Here is a 15,992-nt window from a genome sequence, read left to right on the forward strand (position 1 = left end):
TAACCTTAGCCAAAGTGACTGATGAAGAATTCAGGGAGAAGCAGGAATTATGGTCTTAGATGTAGATGATGCTATTAGTTCTTGAAATCTGTGGTTTCATATTTTCTGGTTTTGCTAATAAATCATGTTCTAAAATAAGGGGTCTCCTGAGGGAATATTTAGTCATGAATATAAGATCTTGTCCCTTTCACAAACATATGTTAAAGAGATGAACAGATAAACATTCTCATCTGGGATATTGGATGGGTTCATTAATACAACTGATTGATAGAGAACAAATAAGGAAATTAAAGAATAATGGGGAAAAGACTTCTAGTTTATTAACCATAATTTTATCTTATTCAAATTGTGGAACACAGCAGCCACCCCTCAGATATCTTCTCTGTGGGGCTTCTATTTCCCCCTGAATTTTAGTAGGGAGAGGCAGGGTAGACTAGTGGAGAGAGCTAGACTCAAAGACTGAAAAATCTAGTTTAAGTTCCACCTCTGCATATTACTGCCTGCATGACTGAAAAAAAAAATCAATGAATCCTTTAGTGCCTCAGGCAACCCTAACATTAAATTGAAAAACACCTGCCTATTTGCATTGGCATAGGGAATTTCCTCATCATTTGTTGTCCACATCAAAGAAATCAAAGGACTGGTCCATACCTCTGTCAATTTGTAGTAAGGCAGGTTTTTGGTTCATAATATCCTAGATAGATCACTGCAGCATGAATTTAGAATGCAAATACAGAAACTACAGTGATTAATCAACAGTGTTAACTGAAAGCTTACCAAGTACCTAGGCACCATTAAAGAACCTGAGTGACAAAATCCTTGCCTTCAAGGTGGCAGCTCAGAGCAATAGAAAGTGTGTTGGATTTAGAGTTGGAGGAAGCAGGCAAATCACTCAACTTCTTCGAGACTCAGTTCCTGTCACTATATAAAATGTAATGGTTATACTACTAATCCCTTTTAGCTACAATGATTCTAAGACTTTTTATATTAGGCTAGGGCAGCTAAGTGGTGCAGCAGATACAATGCTGGGCCTGAAATGAGGAAGATTCATCTGAGTTCAAATGTGGCCTCAGACACTTACTGGCTGTGTGCACCTGGGCAAGTCATTCAACCCTGTTTGCTTTAGCTTGCTCATCTGTAAAATGAGTTGGAGAAAGAAATGGCAAATCACTCCAAGAAAACCCCAAATGGAGTTACAAAGAGTTTGAATGAAAAATGACTGAACAACAATGTATTAGGCTAGAGAAATAATTTTACGAAGCACCACTGATCTGAGTACCTTCATAGGAAGATGATCAGTATGGTGAGGTGACTCAAAATCAGGCTATATGAATATTAGTTGAAGGACCTGGATATTTAGGCTGAAGAAGAAAAAGACTTAGGGGTTACATAGCAGCTATTTTTAAGAATCTGAAAAGCTGTCATGTAGAAGGATTAGGCTTGTTTTATTTGACTCCAAAGGGCAGAAGTAGGTGCAATGGGTGGGAGTTACAAAGAAGCTTTTGTGGACCAAGTATGAAAATTATCCCTGAAGACTTCTCAGATGGAGGCTGGATGACTATTTGTTAGGGATGCTGTAGAAAAGATTTTGGCTTTAAGTTGGACTAAATGACTGCTAAGGTCCCTTCCAAAAATGAGAACGGAATGATTTCACAAACTAGAGATAGCTGTTTCTAACATGAGAAATTTTAAAAATTTTCCTTAATCATGTTAAAAGCTATTGTTAGACAGGTATTGAGGGATTCAAAATGACATTTTTGTTGTTCCAAATTGCCACACAGCTAAAATTAATTTCAGTTGTTTTAATGATGATCACTAGTTATAAAAAAAATCACTTATATCTTAAGTCTTAGTCAATATAGTTAACAGAGAACTTCAAATTAACAATCAAATTTTAAAAGAATACCTAGGTCAAAAACTAAAATTTCAAGAAACGAATATAAAGAAAAATAAGAAACAGAATGGCAGATTGATTTCCATAGCGTTCAGGCATCATCAAATGATCAAATCATTTACCACAACCCCAAATTCCCAACAGTGTGTTTTAAAGGAAATGTTACAGAATGTGTATTATTTGATTTGGCATTTAATAACAATTGTAAATACAATGGCAGACATTTAAAAGAGAGCCCCTGATAAAGAAAAGACAATTTTAAATAAGAAAGTTTTGTTAAAGGTTGTTATAAGTGCCATTTTACCCATAAGCATTCCTTTTAAGGCATTTCCATTATTGTCAAACTATCTAAACATGTACAGAAAGGTTTACATTTGATAATGGGCTCCTTTTTTGAACCTGCATTATTATTAGTTCCAAACAAAGATTAAAGAAAAAGAAAAATACAATTTGGGATTAAATATAGCCAGAAAAGAAACATCTTTTCATAAGAAGCAACATAAAAATCCTTAAGTCATTTATTACACATGCTCCCCACGTATTTCCAGTTTTGTTTTTTTTGCAACACATTTTTCACTCCTAACAAAGTATTAGCTAACAAAGTATGGGACATGAGAAGTGGCTGCAATTCAATAATGAGCATAGCAAATTTTAAAGAGGGTTTTACCAAGTCCTGGCATGAAAGGTGCTACATACAAACCTGTTTCATTTAACTCTTTGGTAATTACTAACCCAAAAACTTGGACCAAAAACTTCCATATATGCCTCTAAGTGAAGCATTATCCAGTAGAATCTTCTATGGTTACCAGAAGTGAGATGATTACCATACATGTTGAATTATTTGTTTTTCTAGGGATTGAGCTGTTGATTCAGGTGAGACTGGAATACTGAATAAACAGGCTAGAGGAAAAAATGTCATTTCAGATTCCAGTAGAGTAGATGTGCAATTTGGCTGAGAAAGATTGTATATGACAGAAAGTGTTGTCCATCTAATAAGGTTTCCTCTTGAAACTATTTTAGGAAAAAAATTGGACATTTTTGTTGCTGTTATCTCCAATGAGTTTCACCTCTCCTTTTCTAAAGGGAACAACAAAGGCATCAAGTACAGTTTAAAACGATTTAGGGACCATCTTGATGTTTCCCCTTGGTTGCTTCCTTCCAGGCTACTTTTTTAGGTTAAATTCCCAGCCTACTTAGAATGGTACTACCTGGATTGCCTTCAAGTTCTTCCCACTTCTAAGGCTACATTATTTTTAAGTAACTTAGAAGGATCCCTTTTTTAGAGTATTAATGTTGCAGGAAGGTCAACCTATGATTACTGGACCCCTTTGGTGGGCCACCTCCAACTTATGTGGCAAATTTCAGTGATGGCCCCAGGACATGTGCTATTTGCAAAGCAGATGCAATTTTTTTTGGGGTGGGGGAGGGGAAGCAATCAGGGTTAAGTGACTTGCCTAGGGTCACACAGCTAGTGTCAAGTGTCTCAGGCGGGATTTGAACTCAGGTCCTCCTGACTTCAGGATCAGTGTTCTATCTACTGCACCATCTAGCTGCCCCAAGCAGATACAATTTGATAGAAATCTAAGTCTCTTTTTAATTGAATAATTTAACTAAAACATAATTTTTACTTTTATTTTCAGATTTATTACTTGTAATGAGATTTATGTTTATTACATGTAAGTTTCTGTAGATTGGGGTGCTATCCACTGCTCATTTAATCTTTTAGTCTAAAAGCCATTCTGGTCACCTAATGATGTAAAAACAATGTTTTGAATACCTATAGAATAGATTTGAAACATAGTCTCCTGTGCAGTTTCGTGTTTTAGAACAATTCTTTATGTTTGCATAGCACCTTTCATCCAAGGGCATCAGAGTTGTTTTAACTTTACAATATCATATGGTAGCAAATATGTTTTATGAATGGAAAAATCAAAACCAAGTAAAAGTGGCATTAAGGATAGACCCAAGCTACCCTGTTTTTTTGATTAAAACATCATGCTGTCTCTCTATATTGGAATTTGGGTTTCTCTGAGAGTAAACAGTATGTAAGTACAATATCATTAGTGGCAATCACACAACAAAAAGAGGCTTTTTGTATGACTGCTACATCAGCGATGAAACAAGCAGTTCATAAACCACATATAGAAATACATCATCAAATATGGAAATATCTCAAAAATGTCTTTGTAGCTGATACTGAGAGCCTAAGAAGTAAAGAGCTAACATTAAAAAAAAAACAACTTATTTCCCATTTCAAACTTGTATGAATGTTAAGAAACTCTGTATAAATGCAGACTGAGGTTGAATAATCAATTCCCATTAATAGGCATTTTCATTTCTGTATTAAGAAAATAAAACTGTTATTAATATAAAATGGGAATTACTACAAAGTCCACATATATGTCCTTGGGTTAACTAAATTTATTCTTTTGTGCTTCTTGCAAATGTTTAGGGTAACAAATGCATACAAATATTTCAAAAGTACCAATAATAGTTATCAATTTTAATGTAAGGTTACAAAGGACAAAAAAGTCTATTAATAAATGATTCTCAATAATTAAATCGGTCCCTGGCAAAATGTGGATCATATGAAATTATTTACATTATCTTTTGCCATAAGAAAACCTCTTAAGCAATAGTTAGCTCTCATGTAAAAAGAACAAAAACTAAAAAACCTCAATACCAAAGAAAGAAAATGAGTTTAAGTATTTAGAGTAAGACAGCTTTATCCTGGGAATGCCATATGCTGAAGGAGTAAGGGAGAGGAGGAAGGGAAACCACCTTATTTTTAAAAGTTCCAGAAAATCACTCATTAACCGGCTTACATCCACATCCACGTATGTTTGCTTAGTGTTCTTTGATGATGAATGGTGAACATGGAAAGCATATGAATTTCAGTGCTAATTTTTAATAACTCCTATTTTATTATAGAGTTCTCAAACATGTCTTCTCATAAACTTAATTTTTCTTGTAGTATGCACCAAAATAATTGGAAGGATTTTTAAAAGAGTAACATCATGCAGTCTGCCAACCAAAAATAGGCAGTGACATGCCAATTTTTTTTTTGTACCTGGATATATAGTACAATCCACAAAATACAACAGCATTAATTCAGATTTACAGAACTAAATATAAACGGCTAGATTTGGCCTAATTAGAAGAAGCATTAAGCAACCAATGGCTAAATTCATGAACAAATGATGAAAGTAGATTGTTCTTGGAGTAATTCTTGAAACAATAAAACACTTAGTTCTCACGGAGAGAACTGTCCTTTATTCAGTAGATCTTAACAGTTCAAAGTGCTATAAGTCCTAAGACCTTCTAAAAATTTTGGCAGTTGGTTCCGGTAGTGTTCCTTGATTCAAGGAAGGAAGAAAGGAAGGTTTGCATTTCTTGCCTGCTCTATTCATTCACGAAGGATTGTTAAAAGTTCCCTTAAGGTTTTTTTTGTTTGTTTTAAATGACTTCTACAGTTGGCTGTCTTGTTACTTCAGAAATAAAGGCTTCATACTGAGATATTGAAGGACACTTTCTCTCTCTGTTTAGTTAAAAGGTAGAAAGAAGAAAGAAAATATGAGAAGAGCTTAAAGGCTTCAAGAGATCTAAAATACAGAATAGGTACTGAAGAACTAGCAGCATGCACCAGACAAATTTTAACAGGGATAATAAAGTGATAGAATGACAGACACAATTTTTCCTAGAAGGGCTTAAAAATATCAAACCTTCAAAATATATACTACTTTACCAAAATTACCAATCAGTTCCTCTAATAATTATACTTTGTTTGTGAAAACAATTTTTTCCCTCTGGTTGAAAGAAAAGGCATTCAATTACAACTTTTTAGATGTAGATGTCTTTAAATTTTCAGAAGCTGATTTTTTAAAAAAATCCATTTAAGTAAACAATTCTAGAAAGTTATTAAACAGCAAGACTAAATTTATATAAAGAAAACGTTATTTTGCAGACCACTCTCCCTTTCCTCCCTTCTCCATACAAACAATTACTTTTAAGGAAGGCTTTTTTTGCTCCTTGCCCAGGTAGGCAAAACAAATGACAACAGTATAGTATGACTTTCATAGTAAAGAGAGAAAACCAATTAATTAAGCAAGCAATATTTACATCTGGTTAATGCAATGTGCACTTACTCTCACACTTAATGCTGTTAGTTTTTTTTTTTAAATAAATGAGACTAATCTCATTTACATTTTGGGCAGGAAACTCACCACTTGGCCCACATCTCATCTAGTGGGGGTAATAGAATTAGGAGCTTTGTTGCTCCCTAGACCTGCTTTTTGAATTCCTGCTTTCTTGTATAGTGTCCACATCTGCAGGAAAAAAGCATTTCATGTTATTTAATTAGCCAAGGATTAAAACAAATCACAGTTCATGGAAATGATAAACCAAAAGAAAATCCCACTGAGCAGGGAAAAGGAAAAAAAAATACACACACACACACATACACACACACACACAAAACTGCCTAGTGATTTTTTGGGGCAGTGTGACTCTGAATTAATGTTTGTTTTTTTTAATTTAAAAAGGATATAATTATTACCAAATAAAATTTATATTTTCAACTTTTTAATGTCTAGTAGGTTTAAGTATTACATTTATACACTTGAATGGTTGTGTTGTTTGTAAAGCAGAAAATAATTCTTGCATGCAATAGATAAAACATGCACAATGCAATATCTTTATTCTTTACTAATAAAAACAGGAGTTCAAGAAAACCTTATAAAGAAAAAAAGTAATTGCTCATAACAAACAACATCTAAAATTTGCTTTGGACCAAGAATGTTTACTACAATGAATGCAAGATATTAAAAAGGCTTTTGGAAATGATTTCTTGGAATCTGGGCCTGAAATGTTTCAGATGCATTAGTTTTCTCATCTGTAGAATGAAGAGGTGGAGCTCTAAAAATACAATGGTTCTGTAAGACAGAAAAATAGAGGTACAAAATTTTTAGTATTTTGGGGCAAGCTTTTGATTGTCTTTATAGGGGCTGATGGTCTCTGAGGGAAGTTTTATCTTCAATTCTCAATTATTTTAAAAAACTGATCCATAGCACTGTCATTTATTATATGTAATATCTGTGTCTGAATATGTATTCTGAGAATGGTACATATATACACACACATACTTATATACATATATGCAAAGTAATACTTATAACTATGTAAAAATAGCTCCTCAGAGAGCTAAATGTGAGAAATAAAATCTTTCAGGTAAACTTCTAAATTTTTTTTAGTGGTTAAATATACATGCAATAATCCAGGAGTGTTCTCATAATTCAAACCCGAGAAGGCTAATAAAGCTCTTTTTGAAAAGATGAATATTTAAGTAGTGGCACAGGACAATATCTGAAGTAGCATTACTTTTCAAAATGGACTACTGTGCATATTTTGACGCTATTATTTTGTAACAGGATATTAAAGGAATAAACTAGGCTAGTAAGTGAATGCAAATGAATAAAGTGAGTCAGATTTAGCTATTTATGGACATGTTGATTTCTTAAAAGTTTAATCTGCCAGTGGATTAGTTATTAACATAATATATTCTTTGTGTTTTAAGTTAATGTCTTAAGACCTTTTAAGGTAAAGATTCTGAGTAGACTCATTGTATCTAAAATAATATCAATTATGATAAAGCTACAAAGATGGACACATTATAGTATGTTTTTCATAAATTTAGTGACATCTACATCTATATAAGCATATTTGTTGTTTCTACAAGTTGCATGGGTTGAATCTGCTTTTTAGGTTATAGTACTAATAGCAATGAACACTGAAAATGCTGAGATTGTGTTACAAAAGTGGCATAGAAAAAGAGACTCATTCCTCATGTAGAAAATGTGTTTGGAAGGAGGATAAGATATGAGAGATACTGATTATCCCTCTATATTACATCTGTAGCAAGACTCTTTTTAGGGATAACTAACTATGAAACATATAGGAGGCCAAAAAACATGGAATGGGATTGGCCTAGCCCTTTCGAATATTGTCCTTTGAGTATAGAAAGACTAATATCTAAAATATGCTTTATTAAGCAAAGGATCTCTAGAATTTTTGTTTTTCATTTATTTTTCTCTGATAATTTTCTATTATTTAAAAAGTCCCACTTCAAGACACCAGATTTCTGGGCACCAGATTAAACTGCTTTTGGCCATAATCAGATTGAATAAGCTTGTAAAACTGAGTCGCAGATCTGAAGTCCAATTTACTTTCTGGAAGGAACTGGATCAAAGTTGCAATTTTATAGTTTTAATAATTTGACATAGGTGCCATATATACAAAATAGTTATGCCATTACTTTTCAAAATGGCAAAAAATTTGAAAACAGCTCATCAACTGCAAACTGGCTACACAAACTGTGGTATTTGAATGTAATGAGGTATTACTGTACCCAGGAAATAGTAAATATCAGGGAAAACTGGGAAAGTTTATCTCAAGTGATGCTGAGTGAAGTACGCAGAACAAAGGGAACAATTTAAAAGATAACCACAATAAGGTAAAAGAAAACAATACTGAAAGATATCAATGACCAAATTTACTTCAGAGGAAGTCTGACAAAGAGGTGGCAGATTACCAATATGGATAGAGGCATACATAGTTTGTCAGATATGACCAAAGTGTTGATTTGTGGGGTTTTTTTAACCTTTACATCTTTGTTATAAGAGAGCATTCTATTCTGTGTGAGAGAAGTCATTGGGAAGTGACAGACATGTTGAAAAAAAACAATAAAACATTTATCTATTAAAGAAGAACAAATTTGACTGGCTCTACTTTCAAAGACATGCTGTACCTGAGTTATAGGACTTAACAAGTAATTTTTCTCAAACTCTTTCTACAGAAAAAAAAATCCCACAAAAACTTGCTAGCATATACTTAAATATAAGAAATCATACTGTGCACAAAGAAGGTAATATTAAAACTCTGAATTATAATTTTAGAGGTTTAAACATAAATATTGAAAAATTTTCAAAATCTTCATTTTACTAACAAATATTTTATTTGAAATAGTGATCATAGAGCTATAAACTCTGAAGACTTCTTTTCCTCCATTTTCTAACTTATATGTTTTTCAATATTAGCAAAAGTAAGAATTCCACCACAATGTTGACTGTTTATTATCATTATTATACTAGAAAAGTAAAGAAAGTTATTGTACTGTTTGATTCTATGGAAAAATTCATCTTAAACAGAAATAATAGTATTGAGCAATTCTATACACCAGAGAGGACTGAAAGAGTAGGAAAAAAAATTAAGGAAAAAGTTCCTAGTTATAATTAATTTTATTAAGCACTCAAAAAACTCATTCATGTTTGAGTGTTAACAATGCCTCAAATTTGAACAATGTTTATAAATATGGATCCTGTGTTTCATATTTGCAATGCAAACTAGTTGTTTGAATTAACTATAATTTGCACAAAAAGCAAAATGACAAGACATATATCATAAATAACTAGTAAAAGACTTGGAAATCTCCCTATATATTTTTCTCATTAGTACTGTACATGTGCAAGATGAAATATGTATATTCTACAATAAAAGAGAAAATGAATCTTCTGACTTATTTGTATAAAGTATATATAGATAATGCAACAAAAAAAGGAGAATACAATTTCTTTTGCTGAAATTTAGTTCAGAGGTTCCTTCTCTGTAGCATGGCATGCAATTTCTTTAACATGCTCTAGGTAAAACAAAGGTAACAAAATATTTTTGTCATATGATAAACAAAAATATGAAACATTAAGCTTGGATTGTTAAGGCTGGCAAAGGCATGCAAAAATATACAGTGCAATTAATATTTCATGCAAGCTTTGGTATGGTTACAATTTTACATTCATACACATGCTAAGCACGATACCACCATTCAAAAATAAAACGTAAACCTAACCACAAAAGCTTCCTAAATTAGGTAATAGATCACACAAAGCACATGAAATGACATACATTTCAAATTCTGTGTTTTTTATCATACACAACCATATTCATACCAAACAGTCTGATTATCTTCAGAGACCAATAATGGGGGTTCTGTCTCACCAGGATTTAGACATGAAAGAGTAGTAATTTCACTGCTATTTAGACAAGACTGTGGGTTACTATTACTAGACTTCTGATTCTCAGAAGGCTGTTCATTATCTTTCTGTACAGCTTTAAGTGATGAGACAAATGTCTGATCATTAGTTTGGATGGCTGGTCTTTGGGGCAACCCACTTATGTTACTAACTAATTCTGTATTCAGGGATAAAAATGGCTGGGCTATCTGAGTAACAGAAAAGGGTGCTGCACTTTCACTAGCTGATATTCCCACTGTATCACTACACACATTAATGGTTGCAAAGGTTTTGTCATGAAAATTTGACCTTTCAATTTTTGAATTTCTAGTTTGAGCAGAGGTAGACATGACATAGGTTGAATGCGTATCTGTGATTAAACCACTTTGTGAATGGGAATCTATAGTATTTGTGGAACTGCAAAATAAATCAAGGGGCTGTTGGTGTACACAGTACTCACTAGATGTTGATGGGATGTTATCAGCTGTAGTTGGTGATGGATCAATTGACACAGGCTGTCTACTGTCCTTGGACAAAAAGTCATGAATGCTTGTCCTTCGAGTAGTCCCCTCAGCTGTAGAGATCACACTGCTTGCACGAGGTAAAGTAGCATAAGGGTTACTATCTTTTGATTGTCGTTGTGATATAAAGGTTTCTTTTATTAACTTGACCTTTCCTTGAGTGCTTGATGTAGATTTTCCTGGAGAACTAACGAAGTAAGAATCTTCAGTCTTTCGAGGACTAGGCCTTACAAACTGTTCAGCCTTAGTTGACCGTCCATCAGAGAAGTCAGCTATGGTTTTTCCACTTATTGACCTAACAAGACCACAGCTAACTGCCTTTTCTCTTCCCATAAAGTCAGGGGAGACAGATAAACTTTTCATTACTTCATCTAAAAGATTTTCTTGGCTTGAAGACTTCATCTATAACAATAACAACAATAAAATCAGTAACAGATCAATGGTTAACCATATACTATTTTTTTGATATATTACTGCATTTAATTACAAATTAACATTTTCATCAAAGTTTTTATGGCAAATATGTATTTGCATGTAAAGGGAAAATGTGTGGGTGTTTTAAGTGCTGTATTTAATGTAAAGAGCAGAGTATGAGTAAGAGGCTCTGACCTGAATTTTTAAGACCTGACTGCTACTAGACTCTGATACTAACTGCTGCCTATGGGCAAATCACTTCACCTATCCAAGTCTCATTTTCTGCATCTGTAAAATGGTGACAATGATATGTGTACTATCTATATCACAAAGCTGTCGTGAGGAAAGTTCTTAAAAGCGTTAAGCAATCTATATATGCGAGTTATTCACATGAATGGACTTCTACTTCTTTCTATGAAAATGAGACACATCTCTTTTGGCACACCTTATTATAATGAACAGCAACAGCTAGAATAGCATTATCATAAGACAAGCTTACAAAACTTAGATTAGAGCTCCTTGTCCTTCCTAAAATGTGTTAAAAAGAACTTTTATATTATATAATACTCCAGAAGTGATCTAATAAATCTGACTGGAATTAACATAACTTTTGAATATGAGAATTAATAAGACTTTATGGTAGAAGTTTTCTTTTTGAGGGGGGGTGTAAGACAATGGGGTTAAGTGACTTGTCCAGGCTCATACAGCTAGTCGGTGTCAAGTGTCTGAGGTCACATTTGAACTCAGGTCCTCCTGACCCCAGGGCAGGTACTCTATCCATTGCACCACCTAGCTGCTAGGGTAGAAATGTTTAAAAAAATAACAACACTGGCTCAATCCAGCTGAAAAATATTTAGAATTATTGCTATACCAACACAGATTTGCTAGAAAACTACAAGTACATATTCATTTCTCCTAATTTGTACATTCTCAGACAAGACGAACCTTTTTTCCCATGGCCTTGATTTGATGAAGAATATTCTTTTTTTGTGCATAAAATAAATGCATAGTATTGAATAATATCAACCTAAATTTTACAATAAAAGAAAAAAAAATCAGACTTCTTCGCTGGTATGAAGAAAGGCTCAAAAAAATTTTATGTGGATTTTCCAGATTGTAGGGGCACGATGAATCTGTCTTTGAGAAGAGTTTTAGAGATGGCTATGTTCTATGAATATGCATATTGCTACCTAGGTGGTAAGAAGGAAACTGTTAAAGGTTACTTAACCTCTAAGTATGGTTGGATAGCATGAATACAGAGTGCAGTGTCACGTCATAAAACTGCCTTCCGGAATCTCCACCTAGATGTCATATAGGTATCTTAAAGTAAACATGTCCAAAAAGAGTTTATCTTTTCTTACCAAATCTATCCCTCTTCCCAACTTCTCAGTTTTTGCTGAAGGCACCACTCTTCTTCTAGGGTTATGATTTCAAAGTTTATCCTCTACTCTCTCAAACTCTCCATATCTAATCAGTTGCAATTGGCTTTCAATTCTAGGTCTACAACATCTCTTGAATCAGTCTCCTCTCCTTTTGTACAAACCCCACTCAAGTTAAACCCTCATTGAGTCTCACTTGGACTACTGTAATAGTCTCCTAAATGACCTCTCTGCCTCTAGTCTCACTCCTCTCCAATCCCTCCATAAGATGGCCAATCCTGATATTCCTAAAGCTCAGGCCCAGTCATGTCACTCCCTTGTTCTCTATTATAAAAACCAAACTCTTTTGTCAAGAAAAACTGGATTCAAATCTTGTCTCTGATGCACACAAGTCACTTAAGCCTTAGTACCTTAGAAGTTAACTTACAACAGAGCTGCTGATATGTCACATAAATTTCACTCACGCAAATGAAATTAGAGGGCCAAGTTTTATTAGCCTTAATGGTAGCTTCTCAGTTTTCATTCCAGTTTTGTCACTACTTGCCATCGTCATGTAACCTCAGGTGAACCAATATATAATAGGCAGCATGATGCCTAAACATGTCTTATATTGGCATCTTTTGTATTACATGGATCATAGACATTAGCATAAACCATTTTTGTTCACAATTAAGCCTCCTCCTCACAAAAAAAGCTTTACATACATTTACTCATATACAAACATGAACACACAAATATGTAATATACACACACATGTATATAGAACTAGCTGTGAAATTCCAAAAACTCCTTTCTGCCACTCAACTAGAAAACAAAATAAAAACCCTCAATTATAAAAACAGCTGTGCCCCTTCAAAAGTAAGTTGTTTGTTGTTTTTTTCCCCTATACTAGCATAATGAAATTGTTAACATCCTTAAAAATCTTTTCTTTGTACCTTACCTGTATTGAGGTAAGCTTGTTGCTTTCTTCTAAAAACTGTTGTAGAGTAACCACTTCACTCCCAGGGGAACCAATTTTCATCTTGTGATGTGCTCGGCTATCTAATGTTTCGGGCATTTTATGCTGGAGCACAGGACTTGATCTGGTATATCGTTTCAAGTACTGGATTGGACTGCTGCTACTACTGGACCATGCCTCATGTTCTTGAAGTAGGCTAAATTCTCCACTGCTGTGGCTTTGTGGTCTGCTTTGACTATTAACTGCACCTGCTTTTGGAGCAAATGGTATTAAAAGTTCTTTTAACAGAAATAAGGCAGAAACCATTCAAATATTATTTATTTGTCTGGGTCCTCATTTTAACCATAGCTATACTTACCCTCAAACGTTATTTTAGAAATGGTTCTGAAAACATGCTACCAACATTTTAAAGATGTCGCTAGACTGTGGTTTCATTATTTAAAAAAATGATTTACACAAATAATTTAAACAGTTCATAACTTAGCCTACACAGGAAAAATTCTAAGCTTCATTTATTAGTATTTATGAATAAATCACAGAAAAAGCATTCAGTAAGCAAGTACTATGTGCAAAAGTACGGTGTTAAGTTCTGGGGATGTAAATAGAAAAGTAGGAATAAGCATTTAAAATGTTCTGAAGAATATTAGAAGCCAGTTCTAATTGCTGACAATTCTAAGTTGCTGACTTTTTTCCCCCCCTAATTTTCTGCAGTTAAATAAAATTCTTTTTTATCCTTTGAAAGCTGACAGGTTCATCTTTTTACTTAGAGAAATTCTTCTGCTCTTATATAAACTATGTTGTTGCTCAGTCATCTCTAAGTCTTTGTGACCCTATTTGGGATTTTCTTGGCAAAGATACTGGAATGGTTTGCTATTTCCTTCCTCAGCTCATTTTAAAGATGAGCAAACTGAGGGAAATAGAGTTAAGTGACTTGCTTAGGGTCACACAGCTAATAAATGTCTGAGACTGGATTTGAACTCAGGTCTTCCTGATTCCAGGCCCAGCACTCTATCCACTGTGCCACCTAGAAAATAAAAATATCAGAAATCTAAACAATATATTTACAAAGCAAACTAAAATGGAGAGTTGATACCTCCAATAATTAAAGAGCAATATAGAAAGAACTCAGAAAGGCTGAGTTCTGATACCAATTCTGCCCTTTAATTAGATGTGTGACCCTGTACAAGTAACTAAGGCCTCCTGAAACTTGATTTCCTTCTATGTAAAGATGAGAACATAGGAATAATAACATCTGCTTTATCTACTTTGTGGGACTTTGTATATTGATATTTATATGAAAATACTTTGTAAGCTGTAAAATGTTATACAAATATAAAGTGGTATTAGATATTTCAAAACAAAAAAAAGGTTTACCTTAAAAAACTGAAAGTGTTTTAAAAACTGGCTTTTGTTATACATAACTGATTCAGTTCTATATTGGTGTGCAGATATTTAACTGCAATAACTGAAATGACGCTGAACAACTCTACAAGCTCTAAGTTGTTACTCAATATGATACTTCTTAGGTCAAATACCTTTGGAAACTGTTGGTTCTTATCAGACTGCATATCACTCTAACTGGACTAAAAAAAAGTTGACACTATTTCCAAAATGGATAATGGGAAGAAACTCTAGTTCAAACTGAGTAAAATCTTATTATATTAATTAGTTGAAAAGATGGGAGTTTTTGAAAATAAATAACCTGGGCAAATAAAGACCACTAAATACCATCCATGGAAACCCAGTTCATTTGTAAAAAAGACTTTTTCAATATTTCATATTTTATAAATAACAAGGCTAATTTCATATTAATGTGACATACAAGCTCCAAGATAAAAAGTGTAAGTTAGACTTTCCTAACCCTTACTGTGAAATGAAGCATGATTCTCAAATGAATACCAAAATTTAATAGAAAGAAGCTTCAACATATTCTTTTTTCACACAATATTACATTTTCATGTAATATTTCATTATAATATTATTTAATTTAAAATTATTCATGTAACTTACACTTTTGCACGTATGTTAATACATATATACATACATGTTCTTTCCAAATTAAAGGATACTTCACTATTTATCAATTAATGAAGAAAGCCAAGTGCTCTGATTAACTAACATTCTTTAGGATGTTCAAAATTTTATAATATTAAGCTATTAATTCAATTATTCAAATGTGCTTTTAGAAATTGCTTTATATACTTTTAATAATGAGATTTTAATACACTCACAATATACACTAACCATTAAAAATCAGACACCTCTTTCCAAGCTGAAGACTAAGCCTAGTGTTTGTATCTAAGAACCTTTACAAATATTTTTACTACAAACTTGATGATTCTGTAAAGATAAAAAACGGAAATTAAAATTCCATCTGACTCCCTCTTTACATGTGCCTATAGGTTTTGAAAAGTGTTATACATTTGTAAGTGTGTAAAAAGTATTTACACATTTCTTACAATGCCCAAAGTAAAAGATATTTTCAATAGAAGATTTCACACACAGCTTCATTATTTCATCATATCAAAGACATATCACTCTAAATCCCATTTAAATAACAGGAAGAGATGGAGCACATTACTATTATTTTCCTACAGCATACCTTTGACATCATGGAGTGAAGCATTATTATTGCTATTACTAGTGGATGTTCTACCACTATCAAGGCTGGCTGGCCTGGAAGCTAAATGAAGAAAAAAACAAACAAACAAACAAACCAGGAGACAACATAAGATGTCCAATCCAGCAGATGTTCCTGAATGCTCT

The 15,992-nt window shown here is 33.3% G+C and overlaps 1 protein-coding gene across 11 annotated transcripts in view; it reads right to left on the reverse strand.

Annotated features, from left to right (window-relative positions):
* Nucleotides 1-2,068: 2,068 nt before the first annotated feature.
* CCDC88A (coiled-coil and HOOK domain protein 88A) overlaps nt 2,069-15,992 on the reverse strand; it is a 167,423-nt gene continuing 153,499 nt past the window's right edge. For 5 of the 11 annotated variants that reach the window (XM_078149522.1, XM_020996206.2, XM_020996203.2 and 2 more), the window contains 3 exons: nt 15,829-15,909; nt 13,209-13,477; nt 8,420-10,877 (listed from right to left, as the gene is read on the reverse strand). In XM_078149522.1, the coding sequence (XP_078005648.1) occupies nt 9,870-10,877; nt 13,209-13,477; nt 15,829-15,909 (1,358 nt within the window). In that variant the 3' untranslated portion in view covers nt 8,420-9,869. Of the gene's footprint in view, nt 5,433-6,117; nt 6,220-8,419; nt 10,878-13,208; nt 13,478-15,828; nt 15,910-15,992 lie in introns of those variants that run through there. The other 6 variants (XM_020996210.2, XM_020996207.2, XM_020996209.2 and 3 more) reach the window with 2 other exon arrangements.

Source organism: Phascolarctos cinereus, unplaced genomic scaffold (assembly GCF_003287225.1).
Source record: "Phascolarctos cinereus isolate Bilbo 61053 unplaced genomic scaffold, phaCin_HiC Scaffold_2;HRSCAF=192, whole genome shotgun sequence".
NCBI lineage: Eukaryota > Metazoa > Chordata > Mammalia > Diprotodontia > Phascolarctidae > Phascolarctos > Phascolarctos cinereus.